The sequence below is a fragment of the Fundulus heteroclitus genome, unplaced genomic scaffold (assembly GCF_011125445.2).
Source record: "Fundulus heteroclitus isolate FHET01 unplaced genomic scaffold, MU-UCD_Fhet_4.1 scaffold_66, whole genome shotgun sequence".
In the NCBI taxonomy this organism is placed as follows: Eukaryota; Metazoa; Chordata; class Actinopteri; order Cyprinodontiformes; family Fundulidae; genus Fundulus; species Fundulus heteroclitus.
This window is the reverse complement of record NW_023397099.1, coordinates 217,669-238,724: the sequence shown is the minus strand read 5'-3', so window position 1 is coordinate 238,724 and position 21,056 is coordinate 217,669. Positions and strand designations below refer to the sequence as shown.

At 43.6% G+C, this 21,056-nt stretch overlaps 2 protein-coding genes across 2 annotated transcripts; one reads left to right on the top strand and one right to left on the bottom strand.

The window, feature by feature from the left end:
* The first annotated feature begins 1,262 nt into the window (after nucleotides 1-1,262).
* Nucleotides 1,263-11,638, top strand: pmpcb (peptidase, mitochondrial processing subunit beta). Its single transcript, XM_012852758.3, has 13 exons — nucleotides 1,263-1,395; nucleotides 2,056-2,193; nucleotides 4,491-4,577; nucleotides 4,654-4,783; nucleotides 4,893-5,091; nucleotides 5,172-5,251; nucleotides 7,401-7,513; nucleotides 8,421-8,564; nucleotides 8,706-8,866; nucleotides 8,943-9,028; nucleotides 9,100-9,188; nucleotides 11,198-11,273; nucleotides 11,517-11,638. Exons 1-13 carry the CDS (start codon nucleotides 1,312-1,314, stop codon nucleotides 11,579-11,581), a joined length of 1,452 nt encoding a protein of 483 aa, XP_012708212.2. The 5' UTR covers nucleotides 1,263-1,311; the 3' UTR covers nucleotides 11,582-11,638.
* dnajc2 (DnaJ (Hsp40) homolog, subfamily C, member 2) lies at nucleotides 11,630-21,037 on the bottom strand. The gene is made up of 16 exons (XM_012852757.3): nucleotides 20,768-21,037; nucleotides 19,546-19,736; nucleotides 17,490-17,565; nucleotides 17,308-17,406; nucleotides 16,996-17,218; nucleotides 16,838-16,903; nucleotides 15,901-15,992; nucleotides 15,697-15,818; nucleotides 14,354-14,503; nucleotides 14,133-14,221; nucleotides 13,877-13,946; nucleotides 13,603-13,781; nucleotides 13,308-13,408; nucleotides 12,310-12,420; nucleotides 11,895-12,055; nucleotides 11,630-11,786 (listed from the first exon to the last, which is right to left on the bottom strand). The coding sequence occupies exons 1-16, from the start codon at nucleotides 20,820-20,822 to the stop codon at nucleotides 11,718-11,720; spliced, it is 1,854 nt and encodes a 617-aa protein (XP_012708211.2). The 5' UTR covers nucleotides 20,823-21,037; the 3' UTR covers nucleotides 11,630-11,717.
* Nucleotides 21,038-21,056: the final 19 nt, after the last annotated feature.

The following is a 21,056-nucleotide window of genomic DNA, read 5'->3' as shown; positions in this document are numbered from 1 at the left end:
ACAATTTCAAAATGCTTTATTTTATTTTGTGCGTGTGCTTGAAAACCTTTTATTGAGATGCCAGAAAAAGAATGGAAAAAGACAGTACTGTCCCTTCTCGCTTGACAGACACGTTTCCTTTGCTTTCAAAAAAGAGAAATTTGAAGGTTTGGGAAATATTTACCAATGCAAACAACAGGGACAGTAAAAGTGTGGACTAGGCACAGACCCTAAGAGATGCTGAAAGCCTGACAAACATGTGTGAAACACCCAAACGTCACGGTATTAATCTATTTACATGGAAGTTTAGAACAAAATAGTAATATACACCATAATCCAATACTTGAAAATTACTGCTGAGTTTGGAAAGTGTTTATTCTTGATATTTGCTCAGGTCTATGTATGAATGAAACAAATAAACAAATTGGAAGTGGGAGTTATTTTTATTTTTTTTTACTTTTGAATGTAAGCAATGTGTTCATGCAATTTTTTTGGTTTTGTAATTACTGTGAAACCTTTCTTTTAGTCAATGATATATCATGAAAATCATACTGGCCCATGCCTGTTCGGCCGAGCGCCACACGGTTCCACACATTTGTGGAGCTCTGCGGAACAAAATCTATCTGCGAGAGTCGGGTTACCTGTTTCAATCTGTCAAGTTTGTTACATTATGATTAAAATCATATATATTTTAATAACAACCTGCAGCATTTAGACAACACTACAGTACCTGGTAGTTGGAACTAGGCATTTATCCAACTTGGTGAGCAAGTTGATCACCAGTCGGAAGGGATGCCATCATGCTGAGGTTTCAAAAATTTTCTGTATCGAAACCGAAAATACTTTGTATCATACAATTCCCATGATTTAAATACCTATTAGTGGATTTTTATTTCTGTAAAGCATCAGACCAAGGTAGGGTGCCCCCACCTGTTGCTACTCACAAAGGGAAGTCGCTTAGCTACAGTTATCTTTGTAGAAGCAAACTTATTGCACTACACCATTGCTTCCTAGCTTGTTATTTATAATGAGCATGACTTTGTAAAAAAAAAAAACACCACCGTTAGAGGTCATTCAGTAAGTTTTCTAAAGTCTAAACTTTGAGATTGTAAACAGCAGCACGACTAAAAGTGCCCAAATAAGTCATTAGCTAGTTTGCCGTTTAAAAAAATAACATTATTGATCTGATTTTCTTCTTTTTTCTTCTTCTTCTTTCATTTAAAACGTTCTCTACATCCGTCTTTTTTCCCCTTCTTTTTTTGGCTTTTATTTTGTAAAACCTGACGGATGTTGCGTTGACCCCACGCTTGCGCAGTGTCACAAACAAACAATATGGCGGCGTCCTTACAGCGTCTAACGTCGGCGGGGAGATCTCTTCTTCAAAGGCAATTAATAAAGACGCGTTATGTTAACAGGGTAAGAAGAGCGTGTTAATGGTCGATGTTCTGCGTTACCACATTGTTTTTTTTTCCTGATATTCAGCTATACGCAGAATGGAGAGGAAACCCTTAGCGGCAATAAGGCTTCACATGATCTTTGTTTATTAATCTGGGAATACCGGCCACATCCTCCCTCTCTGCTGTGAAAAGTCCCCTGATTGGTAGACGTAGTAAAACATCGCTGTGGACAATGGCTCGTGGTTATTTAGCGCTGATTTAGTTGTTTAAATGAAGCATCATCATCGTGACTTGCTGTTTAAAGAGGTGGAGCTTTGCGATTTGTGGGCCTGGGTCAAAACACGTGCATGCCCCCCCCCCCTCCCTTTTAGAGGTTTTCTGTTTAAGTTGTCCTTCTTTCTCCCTCATTATAGCCGGTAGATGGTTCAACAGTGGGTAGACACAAGCCAGGTCTCTCCATGTTGGCTGTTGCTTGCTTTATTTGTGAGCACAACTGATTTTAAATAAACAGAACTGTTAACAGTAAAATAAAGTAAATGTCCCAAAAAACATGAAGCTAAAATATGTAAATACAAATGACAGTATTTAAGAAAGATAAACGATTACTTCAAAATCTAGAATCTCCAAGCAGTTGTTTGAATAACGCTTAGGTCCATCTCTCATGTTTGTCCCTCTCCAGCTTCCTGTTGGACCGCGGAGACTGTTGGCGACCCCAGCTGCTCACCATGTGGTGTTAAATGTCCCTGAAACCAAAGTGACCACTTTAGAGAACGGCCTCCGGGTGGCTTCAGAAGACTCTGGACTTACAACCTGCACTGTAAGTTAGGGTGCTCCACCTAAACTCCCACGCTTTTTACTAAAAAGGTTTTACTTAAAGGTGACCTGTTATGCCTCCTATTAAACGTTTAGAACAGGTCTGTGGTTTATACAAAACATGTTCAAAATGTGTCTCAGATAATGACATTTCACACACACGCACACATTTCCGCCCATTCTGAGCTCTTTTCAGAATGCACTGTTCAGGTTAAAGGTCGGGCGCAAGAGATGGAACTGTGACCCCCAAATGGGTAACAAAGTGAGTTTAGGTCAACAAAGTCCTTTTTTTTTTTTTTTTTTGTCAAGCGTGGATTTTAATCCTATTAAAAATTTGAGCAATAGCTTGAAAAGATGCGTGTGCAAGTAAGACAGCTTCTGAAAAATGATTTGTCTGGAGAGGAAAAGGTGAACACTATGAGTTCTTCGAGGTACCAGTTGGAAAACACCTGAATTCACCCGACCTGTAATGAACCATGAAGGAAAAGTGGAGTGAAAGTATCGTGATGGGAAAGTTGCTGAAAGGTCATAAAATAGAAATTTTGGGACCACTACCATGAAATGAAGAAAGTAAGAAATAATGCAGCAAGAATCTGCCATCATCAGTCAGGGTTTGGAGCAGAACATGATGTTCCTCGTGTTAGTTGCAGGGGATGTTGCTCCTTCCTTTCCATGGGGACTGAAGGTTAGCAACTAAAGTGTACATCTTTACCAGCTGTTAAATTCATCCAAAAACGTCTGATAAAGCAAGACATTCACACTTGTAAAAGTGAAGATGTATAATGTAAAAGAAAATGAGCTAAATACACATCTAATCATACAAATAACTTAAAGATCTGAATAAAAAATATATTCTATTGTTTATCTGTCACCCGTTATCTTATTTTCCATGTAACCACAAATAACAAATTCACCGTTTACACTACCCTTTTTTTTAACCGAGCCGAGACCAGTCCGAGCTCGGTAACCGAGATAACTCTTGTGTGTAAATGGTAAGCAGGCTGAACTGAACCGAGCTAAACATAACCGGACGGCGCTAACTGCAGACCAGGTCCTGAGCAGGTCTCGGACAGTTTTTTTTATCCCGGTTATCTAAAAACGAAGAGCGCATGAGCAGACCGCGTCATCTCCTTACAGTCAGCTGACTGTCCGTGGTTTTTCCGGCGTGTCTGGCTGCACGTCCCGATTCACACTCCATTCAGACAAATTTCAGACATTCATAAAATTACTAGCTTCCTTACCGATTTCCAGAGATGATTCTGCTTAGCAGTGTGATGAACCTCAGCGTCTGTCGTTGTTTCCTGCGTCTCTAAATCATTATTAGACGTTCGTTTGTCTTATCCACGTCCCAAAAGCCGACTCTGTCTAACCATAACATCCTGAATGTTACGGGCGCCGCCATTTTTTCCCAGAGAGTAGCAGTACCGCAGATCGTCACTAGGAGGCGAGGAGCAACCAAGGAACCGGGATAGTGTGGTGTGTAAACGGTCTTGGCTTGGTTAACTGATCCAAGCTCGGACTGGTCTCGGCTCGGCTCGGTTTAACAAGGGTAGTGTAAACGGGGCTAAAGTGGGTTTACCAGCCTGGAGGTTTAGGGGCGGGGCTACCAGTAGCTTAGGGCAGTTAGCTTGTGCTTAACGACAAATCCTGTTCGTGTCGAACAGCAATGCAAAACACACCAGACAAACCATTAAGAAGACATCTCCGTCTTCTGCACATTTCCAACGAACAGGAGGGGCAGAACCTTCCGTCAGTAGAAGTCGTTTGGTAAATCCTCTCGTGGGCTGTCGGTAGCGATTCGCACATTTTCTTTGACTGGGTGATTGGCATGAAAAATAAAAAAGGAAGCCACACGTCTCTGTTTTCCGTAACTGGGAGAGTGTGCACGGACACATGTTGTTTATAGCGACCAACAACAAAACATTTCTCCTTTCCTGCAGCCATTGGGCAACACATACTCCGGTAAATGTGTGAGTGGGAGGAGCTCCGCTTGGGTTGCTAGGCGAGGGGCAGAGTCCGGCGATTGTGATGTAACAATTGGCACGTTTTTCCAAATGGCTCGTTTTCCAGATGCCAACAAGAAGTGGGCATCTGGAAAACTTATTTAAAAAAAACTTATTTCTTTTTTAAATATTAAACATACAGCTGTTTCTTTTTGCTTGGAGTGTTTCTAGAAGCAGTAGTGACCCAAATGGAAGTCCAAAAATGTGCATAAAGTGTATTTTTCCTAATAGGTCACCTTTAAAGGGTCTATAACTATATAGCAGTGCTTGAAGATGATTTATGAATGCCTTCTTCCAGGTGGGCTTATGGATAGATGCTGGCAGTCGCTATGAGAACGAGAGGAATAACGGCACAGCCCACTTTCTGGAGCACATGGCATTTAAGGTAAGGGCGCATATTCTTTCATCCTCCACTGCCTACAAACCCGGCGAGCTCATCGGTGAGTGCAACTGTGCCACAGGGTACGCGGAAGCGCTCTCAGCTGGACCTGGAGTTGGAGATTGAGAACATCGGCGCCCACCTGAACGCCTACACGTCCCGGGAGCAGACGGTCTACTACGCCAAAGCGTTCTCTAAGGATCTTCCGCGAGGTGCAGGACAACAGGAAGGCTGGTCGATCCAGATGTCTGAGACGCCAGGCCTACTATTCGGATTGAATCCTTTTCTTCGTTCCATTCACGTCTGGTTCCTTTCACCTAGCCGTGGAGATCCTGGCTGACATCATCCAGAACAGCACCCTGGGTGAAGCGGAGATAGAGAGGGAGCGAGGTGTGATCCTCAGGGAGATGCAGGAGGTGGAGACCAACCTGCAGGAAGTGGTCTTTGATTACCTGCATGCCACGGCGTACCAGTCCACCGCACTGGGCCGGACTATCCTGGGCCCCACTGAGAACATCAAGTAAGAGGAACATGTTCAGCTGCCTCAAAGTCTGTGCTCATTTCTCCGTCGATTGCAGCGTATGTTTGTTTGTTATCCAGGACGATCAACAGAGGAGACCTGGTGGAGTACATCACTACCCACTACAAAGGACCCAGGATAGTGCTGGCTGCTGCTGGAGGTCTGATTGTGAATGGCAAAGTCCAAGAAAACTCAAGATTCACCCATTATAGCCAGGAATTTCACAATGCGTTTGGCCTTTTAAGCTTTTTCTAATTTCAGTGAAATTCATAAACCGGAACCTGTTACACCAGTTTTAATTTATTGTCCAAATGATGGACACTTTTAAATATTTACATTAATCTCCACTGCTATTTGAATAATTGTGCCCAAGCAGGTTTTAAGCCATCAGCCAGTTTATCAATTCAATTCAATTTTATATATATATATATTTATATAGCGCCAATTCATGAAACATGTCATCTCAAGGCACTTTACAAAATCAAGTTCAATCATATTATACAGATTGGGTCAGATTATACAGATTGGTCAAAAATGTTCCTATATAAGGAAACCAGTTGATTGCATCAAAGTCCCGACAAGCAGCATTCACTCCTGGGGAAGCGTAGAGCCACAGGGAGAGTCGTCTGCATTGTACATGGCTTTGCAGCAATCCCTCATACTGAGCAAGCATGAAGCGACAGTGGTAAGAAAAACTCCCCATTAACGGGAAGGAAAACCTCCGGCAGAACCGGGCTCAGTATGAACGGTCATCTGCCTCGACCGACTGGGGGTTAGAGAAGACAGAACAGAGACACAACAAGAGAGACAAACAAGCACAGAAGCACACATTGATCTAGTAATCTGTTCTACATTAGATGGTAATAGCAGGTGATCTGTCTTCCCTGGATGATGTCACAGTTAACAGAACGCCAGACCAGGCGTACCTACTATGAAGAAAAAGAAAGAGAGCAAAAAGTTAAAGCAGTTATAATTGAACTAGATGTATGACCAGTCTTATTGTTAGGGTCCATTTAAAGTCTTTGTTTTATTTTCACAGAACCAGGTTTGAAGCATAGTTTAGAAATGTTCTATACTGTTTAGCTTTGGGCCATTCTAGTGGCCTATTGGAACAACCGGCCAAGAATGGAGAAACCGGCACTAAAGTTGACACGTTCAGGTATGACTGATGTTTGCAGCTGTCCCTCTTGGACAAGGCACATGGTTTCCCCACAGCCTGGAAAACCTGGGAAAAGAGCTGCAGCTGATTTCAACCTTATCCATGTGTGATAAGGTCAGGAAAAATGGAAACTGATGGGATTTCCAGACTTGATGTCTTATCCCTTTATGTAACAGATACAAAATCCAGAATGTCTGAAACCTAAAAGCCGTTTTAGGATTCTTTATTTTTAGATGACCACCTGTAGTTGCGGTCTACAGCGTCCTACAATAACCACCTGCCAGTTACGCAAATGGTTCTGACCCATGTGTCCATAATAATTGAAAAACTAATAAAAAACTTATGAAAATTGATGTTTTACTGTATGACAAGACAAGGATTTGGCTATTTTGCCACAATGATGAGAAGTTTGTTTGGAGAAGTCATGTTGGGGCTTCTTGCTCGGTGGTGGTAGCATAATGCTGAGGGCCTGTTTAGCCTCCAGAGGTAGCTGTGCAATGTGAGTGGACTAATGAAGCAGGAGGACTACCTCTGTTCTCTTCGTCTTCACCTGAACCCAACAGCTAGGTGGTTAACAGTTGGACACAATTGGGAGTTTGAGTAGAAAAAGGGAATCCAAACAAACATCAAAACCAGTTTTGGATCAAGCTAATTGGAATGGCACCAACATCAACTTTATGAGAAACCTGGGAATTGTGTTTAGAAGCGAGGTCCATGCCGAAAAAACAACAAATTTAAATTAACTCTAGTATTTCTGATAAGAATGTGGGTCAGACATCCAGGCAGAATAACACCAGGAGTTTGTTGATGGCTACGAAGAAACAGGTTTCTTTACAACTTGCTAAGGAGCAGTTCACCAAATATTGAACCAAATATTTAGACCCTGTTTGGAATAAAGAAAATCCATAATAAATTTTAACATGCACCTAGTTCTTGCTTTTAAAAGGAATCTATCTTGTTAGCAGTTTAATCCTTTCCTGGCTTAGATGCACCTTTAAAGCTCATGGTTCCTGTGATAAGCATGTCCATGAGGAGCGTATGGAAACTGTCCACCTGCCCTTCACAAATGTTACTCCTGACATGTGCTGACATAGGAACAGGGCCAAGCAGAGATCGCTCTGACCCTGATGTCTGTCTCCTTCCTAATCAGGGGTTTGCCACCAGGAACTCATCAGCTTGGCCAAGTATCACTTTGGAAGACTTCCCAGCCGGGATCAAGGTGGAGCCCCGGCTCTTCCTCCGTGTCACTTTACAGGAAGTGAGGTAAGAAGCTGGCCTCGCCCGGAGCTGCAGAGCTTTCTTACACTGAAACAACTAAAATGTGGCTTAAACGGTAAATTGAGCTGTCTTCAGCCAGTCTGTGCTTTAAAGCTACGGCGTACGGAGCAGGAAGTGGCACGGTGTGGGGATGCCTGGCTGCAACTGGACTTTGCCTTCATTGAATCCACATTGTTTTGTGTAAAAGAATTTGCTTCAGAAAAAAATAGACATCATACATAAAAGTAATTCAATCTAAACCAGAACGGGATACCGCAACATGGCGATGAGCATTAGATGTCTACAAGGAGAGTCTCACTGAGGTCATTTGAGCTGAAGAGGGTTACGTCAGAAAAAGCCAGTCTGATGTATTTTGCTTAACGAGACAAAGTTAACCTCAGCAGGTGAACATTTCTATCTAAAAACTCATCGTGTCCTCGTCACCTGCCTGATTAGTTGGTTCATCTGCTCCGGCAGCCGGCACTCGCACATTTCCACTTGTAGTTGTAAAACAAAGTTACGTTAATAATCATGATGACCGGTGCCTCTTCTTCTTATATCTTTCACAACTGCACATATTATCAATCTCAAACCCATGAGGAAAAAGATGTAGATGCCACCATCACGTGTTGTATGTGGAAAACTGAAGTTAAAGGTCCCGATCTGAATAAAAATAATATAAAAAAAAAAATCCAGACGTTCTGAGTTTTAACTTTGAAATACTAGAATAAGATATAAAGTCTGGTAACTAACAATTTCTTCCATACCCAGTTTTTATTTAGGATTTTCAGACCGTGTTGGCACCCCGTAGAGAAACCTCCGCTCACTGCGGCACATTTCCCAGCATTCCTCAGCCGCCATGCGGACCTTCACAGTCCTCCGTTGAAGTGGCCGATCTCTGCTTCTGTTCCAGATCCGAGTGCGGGACGATAAAATGCCCCTCGCTCACATCGCCATTGCTGTGGAGGCAGTTGGGTGGTCTCACCCTGACACCCTCCCCCTGATGGTGGCCAACACCCTGATTGGGAACTGGGACCGCTCGTTTGGCGGAGGCGTGGTGAGTGGCGAGGAGAACTTGCGCTTGCATTGTTTATTTTTTTTTCCATGCGCAGTTTTCCTTTAAAAGCTCCCTCTCTGAATTTTGATGGCTGGCCCTTTAAGCTCAGATGTGCTGATAAAAGTCGGGTTGCGTCCTCAGAACCTGTCCAGTAAACTGGCTCAGATGGCTTGTCAGGGAAACCTGTGCCACAGCTTCCAGTCCTTCAACACCTGCTACACGGACACGGGCCTGTGGGGTCTCTACATGGTGTGTGAGCCAGGAACCATCAACGACATGATGCACTTCACCCAGATGGAATGGTGAGCGCACCCGCACGCAGACACGGAGCAGGACCGGGAGAGAAAGGTCCAGTAACTGATCACTGCCCCGTGACAGGATGTCTCTGTGCACCAGCGTGACGGAAAGCGAGGTGGCCCGGGCCAAGAACCTGCTCAAGACCAACATGCTCCTGCATCTGGACGGTAGGTCAGCAGAACGCAGAACCGCCCAGATCAGGCGGTCGCTTGAGTTAACGCTGATGGGTTCTCCGCAGGGTCCACCCCCATCTGCGAGGACATCGGCAGACAGATGCTGTGCTACAGCCGCAGGATACCTCTGCATGAACTGGAGGCCCGGATCGATGTGAGTCAGCTAGCAACCGCGTTTAGAGCCCAGAGCACAGCAGTCCTTCAGGGAAATCTACACAACCTCTACGACCATGTTATTACATAGTCCCTGCTAGTCTTTGATTGAACCAGACGGACCGCTGTATCTCTTTGTTGCGTAGACTCAACAATGTGTCCTGACACGTTTAAAGTCCACACTGGCACTGATGGCGTTCCAAAGCGAGAGATCTGCCGATCCACGATGTGAATCTCTTGTTCCACCACATCTCAAAGGCGCCCAGAAAGGACTAAGATCTGAGGAGTGAGGACTTTAGAGTACGGTCTTTCTTCATGTTAAGGAAACAAGTTCAAAATAATTTGAGCTCTGTGACGTGGTGCTGTTTGCTGCTGGAAGTAGCCTTCAGAGGGTTGTTTCACAAAACCAAGATAGAGGATTAAGATGGGATTTTCCAGAGATCCTGACTGAATTAAGCCTGGACTTGATTTCACAAAAGCAGTAGCACATAAGTTACCATGCGGATTTCTTCTGTGAGGCAATCCTGCTCCAGACCAGGCTAACAGCCCGGCTTAGTTAATCCTGCTTCTCTGTTCCGTCATTGGTCACACTAATCAGAAATCACTGAGTTTGGTCAGTGATTCTGTTTTCTTATCTGTGTTTTGTTTTTTTTAATCAGCCTGCATTAAAATATCACTCATACATATTGGTTAAAGGTCGACCAATATTTTCGGGCCAGTCGATATTTTTGCCCGATATTTGCGTTTTTGTCTTGTATCGGTATCGGCCGATACGTGCATGCATGCCGATCCATCAGCGCGTTCAGCCGCCATGCTTTGACGTCACGTGACGCGCATTGGTTGCCGCCACCTCCCGGGCAGAGAGCGGCTGGCAATGTTGTAAGACCGATTGCCAAGAAGAGTAAGTTTACAACTTTTATTGTATTTTTAGCCGTCTAATTTAGCTGCATTTGCCTCTGAACGTCTGCCTCCGTCACTGTGAGTGGGAGGGAACCACGTCTGTTCCTCTCTGAGAACAGATCAGCTGAGCGGTGTGGAGTCCATTTTACTGCAGTTGCCTCTACAGGCTCCATTAGTCGGTTCGTGAGAGAGTGACCAGGGTCGTGTTCTCTGTGACCTGGTACTTTGTTGCATCTCCTTCTTCATTCATGCATTAGCGATGTCATAATAACCGGTATTGGTCTAAAAAAACAACCCTGTATCAGTTGATGACTAATATTGTATCCAGTCAAGTATTAATTCTTTTAAAATAATGATGGTAGCCTTATCTTTCAGTTTGACTGAAAGGCCTTTAATAAACTATTGCAGGTGTTGAGGGAATGAGAACGGCTGAAGAAGCAAAAGGTGTTGTCAAAGAAGTCGTTATACCATTTTCCAAATTCTTTGACTCTAGGGGGCGCTGTTTTGCTGACTCCTCCAGGAAAAAATCATATCCCCTCAAGTGCACAAAATATGCAATCTCACAGCATGTAAAGGAAAAAAAACATAAGGGTCAATGACTTAACTATTAATGGAAAGAATATTATGGTATGAATCAGTTATTTCATTGCATATCAGCTATCCTACATTAACAAATTTCAATTTGTTTTAGAGTCTGTTTTAAATGCAAACAATGTCTTGTGGGTTTAGAGATGCTATTCCAGAAATCTTAGCCTCAGACCAGCTGGCTTATTTTCCTGTAATGATACCAAGACATTTGCATTCACTGGGTAATTTCCCCTTCTCACACCATTCTCTGTGCATCCACATGGCAGATAGTTGTGGGGGGGGGACCCCAACCTAAATGCCTCAAGTTGCTATCACGTGATTGGCTGAGATCATATTTAGCAAACTGGCATCTAAAAATGGAAACGCTGGTAAAGCAACTGAGAAGCTGCACCTGATGATAAACTATCACTTTTCCATCACATTGCAACCGTTTTAAAAGATTGTTTCCAGAGCTACAAGCGATTTTTGGAACCGTTTGGATAACTGGTTGAAGAAGGTATATTTTGTCATCCTTTATCACAGGCCATTGATGCCCACACCATCAAGGAGGTCTGCACCAAATACATCTACAACAGGGCTCCTGCCATCGCAGCTGTTGGTATGTTGCACTTTAGAAATCTTTTTTTTTTTTTCCATTCAGAGTGGAAAAGCTAAAAATGCTGCACTTTGGAGCAATGTGTCCACTTTAAGACTGGGATCACGCTCTGTGATATACTGTCAGTCTCATCAGTGAGATTATACAAAAGCTGTTTTAAACTTGAAGTCTAAAAAGTAGTGCATTGTTAAATCCATCCGCCTGAGCTACATAAACCAAATTATGAATATGGTTTTTTTGCTGTAGGTCCAATAGAACAGCTGCCAGACTACAACCAGATCCGCAGCGGGATGTTCTGGATGAGAAGCTGAGCTCCACTGCTGAGGAACCATCAATTGCACAGAAACATGTTTAAAGTCTTGAGTCTAGGTTTTTTTTATTATAAAATAACGAATAACACAATAACATTAAAATAACAGAGATTCTATCATCATTTGTTGCTTGGTGTCATTTTTTATTCTTGGCTGCCACTTGCTCCTGAGCAGCTTTCTTGGCTTTGACCATCTCCACCAGTTCCTGCCAGACAGACAGCAAGATTCTGTTAGCAACACATTTTACCACTCATTCATTTGTTAAATGTTGTAAAAGTGTCACATGACCTACAGCCAGTGTGGGGGAACATACCTTGTACCTCTTCATACAGTCTTTCTTATTGCGTCCAGGAACAGCAGCAGCGATCTTCTCCCAGCGCTCGGCCGTGCTCACTGGGTAGGTCTTCAGGGCTTGTTCTAGAAGTTTCTGTTCCTCTGTGGTCCAGGGCCCGGCGTTCCCTTCACCTCCAGAGGCTGACGAATGACAGAGACTAGTTAGTGACCGCTGTTTTAGTAGGTAACCAGGACGTTCTGATAGTCTGATTACAGGGTTCAGGCGTAATAACAAGTAGAGTCCCTTTATTGGTGAAGACTAAACCAGACATTTCAGACCAGGTGATGGCAGAAGAAGAGCTTTGTGACGTTAAAGTTCACACATGCTTTGTTTACAGAAACCTTATGGACCCACACAGTGAATGGCCTCCATTCTGTCTAGATAATCCACTTACCATCAAATCTCTCTGAGGGCAGGGCGTTGTCTATAGAGGGCGGCACCGACGTGTGCTCCTTCTTGAACTTCTCATAGGCCTTTCTGTTGATCTCGTCTTTCTGCAGCGGATCTGACGGTTTGGTGGGAAACAATTCAAAGTCAGCTTTCAGGAGCTAAACTATTCTGTTTTACATAAACAAAATAACCTTTAGCTCTGCAAAATCAATTTTCATAATTGTCCCTCAGTTTTTTTCAGGTTTTATCTTTGTCTACTAAAACAACAAAGCTGAAGCTGGCTTCTGATTCGGCAGTGTTAAAGGATTATTTCACAAACTTGGATAAGCTTAAATCCACAGTAATAACACATTGACTAGATCAGGGGTCCCAAAGCTTTCCGTGCCATGGCCCCCTAAGCAGCATTAGCTTCTGGTCAGGGTCCCTGGTTGCTTTTTTTTTCTTTTTTTGTTAATGTACAGAAATTTCAATTGTGTTGTTACTGAAAAGTGCTTTATAAATAAACTCGCCTAGCCTCAAACTATGCAACAAAATATGTAAAGAAAAATCCAGTTTTCTATCTGGATTAAAACCCAGATAGAAAGGGGATTTGGAAGACAACAAATCTTGTGAAATCATCCTGTTTTTATTTTTGGATAAGTGTATCCATTAGCAACTCCAAAATCATTAGCAACTGGGACAAAACTGATGTTGAGATAAACATCTACACCTAAATATAAAAGCGATTTAAAAAGCCCCCAGGTTTTCAGAACAAAGTTTTTTTTATTATCTTTTAGGATAACAACTAAAGCCTGAAAACTGAAAATATTGATATTAATAATTTGTCCATACTTGGGAGAGTTGGGAAAGTAAACCAAATGTTCATGACTGTGTAGGAACCATGTATTAAAATCTAGAATGTTACATTACAAACAATTAAAACATTATTTTTAGTTATTTTTCCCCTCTGAGAAAATAAATTCTAACAATCTTTATTTAGCTTTGCTTCATGTGTAACCGTACCAAGTTTTTGAAGGTTCTTGGCTTTGTTGATGACATCTTTGGCGGTCCTCTTCATCCCACTAGTGGAGTGCACGTTCATGTAGTTGGCGATGACTTCCCACCTGGAGGATAAAACATCCCAACAAAAACAACGTTAATGAGCCCGACTGAGACCACGCAGCACCTGGTAAACATTTTCACACCGCTTGGTACTTTTGCTTAACGCTGAGGTGAAGGAAAGGATGGATTAGTTAATATCTTTACATCATCTGCTTCCCAGACGTTTGTGTTGCAGAGAGACGCTCCACCATCCTACCTGGCGTTGGTTCCAGCCGGGAACAGGTTGACGGCTTTGATGAGCAGCTGGAGGTCGTCCTCGTTCCAGCCCTTCCCCCCGCCCCCCCCTCCGCTGGCCTGCTCGGCGCTGCGAGCCGCCTGCCGGGCCTGGACCTCGGCCTCCCTCTCCCTCTGCAGCTGGGCGTTCACTTCCTCTACCTGGAGACGACAGCCACAGCTAAATAAACCAACCGTGTCACATGGGTCAGTTAGGACGGGCTGGATCTCTGCAGATGCAGGAAGAAATGCTTTACCTGCTTCTCCACTGCTGCCTTGCTGTCCTCCTTTGAGGCTGAGGCCAGGATCTCGTTCAGAGACTGCAGACTGACACACACAACAAACGCCACCATGAAGCGCAAAAAGGCTTAAAATAAATAAATGTACAACTGATGGAGTCTGGTTGCCTTCATGAAATGTTTAGAACGATTCTGAAAGGTCAACCTGGGGTTTAACGTGAACTAAAGGAGGATTTGAAAGGTGGCTGCGGTTCTGATCCACAGAAATGATCACCTTGTCAGCTCCAGACGATCACAGAGCTTCTCCACTTCCTCCATCATTTTCACACCGTCAGCTTCATTGTCAGCAAAGTAATTCCAGTTCTGTAGGAGGAGAAAACATTAGCTCAATGCCCCACAAACATCAGTGTCAAAAAAATAAATAAAAATAAAAATTTATCTGTTTGCTCAACGTTAACGAGGCAGAAAAGCCCCCTGGATTGTGTGAGTCCTTACCTTACAGGTGGTCCTGAGTTTCTGCCTCTCCTTCTTGATGGCTTTCTTCTGGATATCCTTCTCCTTCTTAGCCTGCAGGGCAACCTGTCTGGCCTCCTCCTCCTCCTTCTCCTTGGCTAAACGAACCGCATCGAGCTCCGCCTGCCGGGCCTGGCACAAACCAAACCATTAATCAAAAGGTGAGAGGTTGTCACTGCAGAAAAGGAATGCAAGTGTTTATCCCAGCTTTGGGTATTTCTGTAAATTAATAATGATAATGATTGAAAAAAAAGGGGGGGGGGGGGGGGGTGGCCTAGTGGTTAGAGCAGTGTGCTTGCGTTCTGAGAAGGATGCAAGTACACGGTTTGATCCCCACAGCCTGCACTCTGGGTCCCTGAGCAAGACCCTTAACCCCAGATTGCTCCCCAGGTGCTGCATAGTGGCAGCCCGCTGCTCCCCAAGGGGATGGGTTAAAATGCAGAAGTGAATTTCTCCATTGTGAGATCAATAAAGTTCAATATTAATAATAATTATTATTATTATTATTATTATGCATCCATTTAGAATCTTTTCACATTGTTTGTCCCAAAATGGATTCAGGCTTCATCCTATGGTGCTTTCAAAAGAATAATCTTATGTTCAAATATTTCAGTAAAAGTCCTTATTCACCTTTTTAGTCTGGTTTGCTTGGTGCCGGGTTCTCTCAAGTTCTCTCATTTTTCCATCTAAATCTCCATTTAATTTTTTAAAGCTTAGACACCTTAGAACTCTACCAAACTGTAGCCAAAAGCTGTAGTTTCACCTGAGCGCTGCCACCAATGAGTCCTGGGAAGCTGGATGAGCTTAAATAGAACTTTCACTTTGTTTGTCAGAAATCCTCAGAATAATTTGACATTTCAGGGATACAGTCCTTATTCTGCCTTGAGAGCAGCACCTTGATACTGTGCTGCTCTCAACCAAATCCACACTGCTGCTAAACGAGCTCGTTACCACAACTCATCTGCTCAAACATCAGATCTCCGGTCCAGTTTGAATCCTCCACCAGGGCCTCAAATGTTCTGTCCAAAGGGAACCCTGCGCTCAGACCCGTGTCCTGTGCTCTCAGAGCAGAGTTGGTCTGGGTTGGACAGCGGTAACTCCACCCAGCAGCAGTTCCAGCTGCTGCTGTGAATGTGACAGCATGGCTGCCATGCTTGGCAGAACTAGAATTACTTTACTGATATTACAAACGTTTGATATCAAAACGTTCTGTATTCCAATCTGCTGTGTGTGGTACTGACTTGAAATGTTCTGATTAATTTAAGGTTTGTACAACTAAGCATGACAAATGAATTTAGATGTCCGTAGCAAACAGCTTTACTTACTCTCTCCTTCTCTTCCTGTTCTTTCTTTTTGGCTTCAGCTTTGGCTTTCTTCTCCGCCTCTTTCCTGGCCTTTTCTTCTTCTTTGAATTTCTTTATTCTAGGGTCACAACTGTAGGCCGTATCTGCAGCAGAACAATGGCAGTGATTTAGAACCCGTTCACAGGTTTAGCAGCGTATGAAAAGGAGGCGGCGGAGAGGCTGTACCAACTAGTGTGCGTATTCTGTTCATCTCCTCCTTTTTCCTCTGAGCTCTGGAAGCTCGGTTCTGCTTCTCGATCCATCTCCTTTCGTCTCGACTGAGGACCAAAACGATTCTCATGTTACCATACAGACCCGGAGCAGAGGTGAAATACCCGAATACAAGATGTGAGGTTCTGGAGTCCAATCTTAGCATAAAGATCGTGTTTCTGAGCTCATGAATTTCAACTATAATTCAACAAGATGCTGGGATTGTGTAGTCATAAGTCGCGTTTCCACCAACCTTTGTCAATGCACATTTTAAAATATCGCATGAGGAAAAAGTTGGTGGAAAATTTGAATTAACTCACTTTGGCAAAAAAGTTTTTACGCTCACTTGAAGTGGTTTTTGACTTTTTTGAAAAACGTAAATGCGCTAAAAAAAAGATGGAAACACATTTGTGGAATCAGTTGTGACGTAGCGAACGTTTACCTCACATGACTGATCACATGTTTCTGCCACTGGCATCTTCCCAGACATTCCGTTAACGCTCCAAAACAAGTCTGGAAGCAACAACCGGTACGTTTGGACCGACAGAGACGTGTGCATTTCTTATCCGGGAAATTGTTTCTTAAAATATTTGTGAATTCATTAAAGCCCTGCTCCATTACTGATCTGTGGTCCATGATAGTTAGCAACTGCTACTTCCTGTTTATGACCGCCAACGTACGATGACATTATGCTGTGCGTCGCCTGGTTAATTCTCTATAAACCAGCAGATGGAAACATTTCTGATGCCCATTTTCTTCTTTGCAACATTTTAATAGTTTGCTCAGACTTCGTATGAGCATTGGATGGAAACACAGCTACTGATAGACAGTAACACATCATATTAAGACGCATCGTTTGTAGGTCATGCTGTACCATGGTTTCAGGTTTCAGGTCTAATACACAGCAGCTTACCATTCAGCCTTCTCCTTTTCCTCCTCATCCAAGTAGGAGAATTCCCTCCATGAGTCAAAGTTGTACCTTGAACAGTAAAAACCACAGTATATAAGGCAATCAAGACACCAATCTTCATTGTGGAGTCTCATGAAATTGACCAAAACTTCTCTACCCACCAAAAAGAGTAAAAATTGTCCACGTCTTCAAAAGTGGAGTCCATGGTTCCGAGCGATGGTCTGTGCTTCTTGGAAGACCATCTGGCATTTCTCTCAAAAACGGGAGCAAATACGTCAAAGAAGTTTTCTTTGCCTTCGCTTTTGGAGGGAACGCTGTTGTCAAAGGTTGGGTCGACGCTGTCGAAGGCTCTCCTCTTCACTGGGTCTGACAGGATTTCGATAGCTAAGGAGCAAACAGCAACAGTGAGACCAGGGTCAGGATTTTACCTCAGGGTTCTGGTCATTTCAACCTGAAATGTGAGAGCTGAGCACCTTTAGTTATACAGGTGAAGTAGTCATTGTCTCCTTCGACAATCTGCTCTCCTGCTGCTTTTCTTTTGTCAGGATGGTGCTTCAACACAATTGCTTTGTCTGTAGAGAAACAGCAGAGCCAATCAAACATCAGCATCATACCTGCCCACAGGAATGATCCATGAGATCAGAGAAGTACTTACGAGCTGCTTTAATCTGCTTCTGCGTGGCTTTATACCGCAAATGTGGGAGACCGAGGACAGCGTAGTGATCTTGATTCTAACAGATAAGATAAAAGGATTCCCATAAGTCATAGATCCCCTTACTCTTGCAAATAAAACACATACAGGTGTATGCAACCACGACAATTAGAATATGGAATTTCCTTATATGCTGATGATGGGATTCTCTTTCTGCTAATCTTCCTAATTCGATCAGATGGAATCGTTTGGAAAGTTCTTGGGCTAAAATTAGAGATGCAGCAATCAAACAACCAGGATTAGAACGGGACAATTTGCCATTAATTAACTCCAATCTGTGACCGTAATGTCAAATATGGGGGGAGGGGGGCAGATCGAAACCAACTACCCAGTTTCTAAAAACAAACAGAAAATATTTTAAAGCCCATTTTAATATATATTTAAAAATATATATATATATTATTCAATGTTTAGGGGTATTTCTTTGATGCATAAATAGGGATATTTAAACTGCTTCCTTTAGGTGAGAATATAAATTTATTCATTTATTCTTTTTAATGCGTCTGGGAACTAAACTGGTGTGTCAGACTTCTGAGAACCAAAATCCTGTATTTGCCAGTGAAAGACTGATTGCTGCATCCTTATCTTTAGTTTTAACAATGCAAAGTTATCAATGCTCTTTATATAAAGATGATTTTTTTTCGGACCATAAGGCACACTAAATATTCCTCCTAAGTGTGTATCATCACTCCTACCCTTAACGTACACAGCTCTCTTCTGAGGGAGAACTGTCTCTGTGAACAGAGTAGTGAACTACACTGCCCTGTTTCTAACATAAGGCCAAAATAAATGTAACTTTTATATTGAATTAACTTACTTGGTTTATTGTTGCTAGCCCGTATTCTAGGTGCAGGCTGCCTAAATGCTCCCACATATTCAGGTGTACTGTGCGCATACTGAGCTTGGTGGACTCCCCGCTGATGTTTAACCCTTCACCGTCGAGGGTACTATTTCCCACACTTTGCCAGTGGGATAAAGCGACGGAACAGATGGTAAAATGTGTGATTGGCTAGCTGAGCACCTAGAGCCGTTTCTTTTCCAGCAGGCTCCCACCGTACACACACAGTAAGAAAAGAGAGGGACTGATGCCGCCTGCTTGGAGCAACTCAGTGTCGATTATAAAACAGTTCCATGTAAAGACTTCTTGCCTCAGAGAAGTTTATAGTGTGACATGAACCTGTACGCACAGGGTCCGTGCAGAATCCGCCTGGAGTACACGCAAACCTCCACAGAGTGAACTACACCAGAGTATGTGGGGGCCTTTACATGAAAGCACTTCTAGTTACGACATTACAGTCAGGCAGCCTTGTAGTCAGCTCAGGGGTCTGGTCAGGACCGTAATGTTTGAGCGCATTGTACCACAAAAAATCAGTCAGTAAGTACAACTTAAGGATTTTACATGCACCTTACAGTCCGAAAAAATACAGTATTTATTGAATCCATTTTCTTAAGGCAAACAACTGAATTTTACTCATCTGGGTATCAATATATACCTTAAAATCAAAACAGTTTTACAAGAAATTAAGCCTCTAAAAACTCTGTGGTTGGTTTCTTTGGAATGACAAAGGTCTAAACTGAGACTCAAATTGCTATCCCAGCCTTACAATAGCAGGGGGGGGGGGGGGGGGGGGGGGGGGGGGCTAAACTTTATAATAGTGCTATTGGTCTTGCTCAGTTCCATTCGGCCCCATTTCATTTCTCGACAGAAATTCCTACATTATACCCATCAGGCAGGATGGGTATAATGCAGGAATGATGCATCAGCAAAGCCCTCTTTAAAAGTAAATTTCAAAACCCTTTGTGGACTTCTTACCTGCTTTTTTTTGTATCATTGGTGAATTTTGTTAAAAACAAAACCAATTATGTTTAATACAGACGGCAAAAGAACATTTAGCAATGTCATAAAGCATGACGTTTAACAGCTAGACAGAAAAACCAGACTAATTTGCTTCCTCGACAGCAGCAGTGCTGCAGCGGCCCTCCTCTTCCTCTCAGGTACCTTCCAGTCTTTAGGGTCCAGCGTCCGGAGCATCGGGTGCTCCTCCAGCTGTAGCTCCTCATCCTCGGACTCCTCGGAGGACTCCTCCTCTTCCTCCAGCTCTTGAAAGGAGGCCGAGACATTTCTGTTCCTCCTCCTGATGTAGGCCTCAAACCATCGGCCCACCGGCTCCACCAGAACCTGCACAGAAGCTGTGAATTTTCACAGAAGCAGCGCAGAAGACTTCAGAGACCGATCAGAAGCAGTTCAGAAGCATTAAATACAAGTATTATGGCATTTCCCCCTCCCTTATGCACATTCTCATAATATCAGTGTAAAAAGCCAACAATAATCCTCAAACTGAGGACTTTCAGAGTCAACCGCGCTGAATTATAACAGGGATTCTCCTAAAACGACGTCCAAATTACGATTAAGTTATAATCTATTTAAAAAGACACAAAAGCTTACATGATAAATTGAACAAAAGCTGATTGTAATTGTGTTTTAGTTGGACTTGTTTGCCGTAATGTAAACTGTCCCAAGCTGCCTCTGTGCTGCAATGTTTTAGATCATAAAACTGAACGGCAAACACATAGCTGGAAATGTGGAGCATTAATGTCGCATTATGATTTGAGATCACCTCTGCTCTTCCAAAACATTAGCTGATCACATATTAATGCCCTCTATACTGAGCTGTTCCACGTTAAGGGATCTGATTATTCTCGTCACAGTGCTGTAGAGCTACAGTGTTTGTAAAAGTATTCACACCCTTGAACTACTTTGTTGCAGCAGCACTATGGGAATTAACCAGGAAGCAGTTGATGCCACAGGATGCCTGCTGGGGTGAACATCCCCTGCCCCTGTGTTACCTCTAGTGAAGGTTGCTTCGCCTTCAGACGAGGTCTCTGAGCAGATTAAACACTCACAGGTTTAATAATAAAAAAAAAAAAGGACTGAGAAAGCAAATGAGATAAGTTCCAACGTGCAGAGGAGTTTGCTAGTCTGTGTGAAATTACTGGAGCAAACGCCAAGTATCCGTGGGCAGCCAGAGGGGGAAACATTATGCAACACAGCGAACAGCGTTTACCGCAAACTAACCAGAAAGGTCGCACAACTACGGCGCCACAATGAGCCCCGCGTGCTCGTCCTAACTCCCGCGGTGTGTTCGGAAGCAGGTCGGGCTGAAGTGAGCGCGAGCGTGGCTAGCTGTTTTCATGTGGCCTGCGTCCGGGTCGCCGCTTACCGGCAGCCGCTTTAAACACGGCCGTGTCCTCTCCGTCCGTCGCTTCTAGCAGCATCCTGGAGCAATGGCGGCGGCGCGCGTCCAACAAGACGAAACGGTGAACGGATAGGCCGGCGAGGTGCTGAGGTGTGGGGCCCGCTCACTGCTGCTCCACATGGGCCTCCCGGTGCAGGTGCTGCCAGTCCGAGAACAAGCTGCGAGGCCTCGCCACGACACCGCTCCGTGTTCGCCCAACGGCTTCCAACTTCAGTTCCGCTGTCACTTATTTTTTTTATTCGCTCCCTTATAT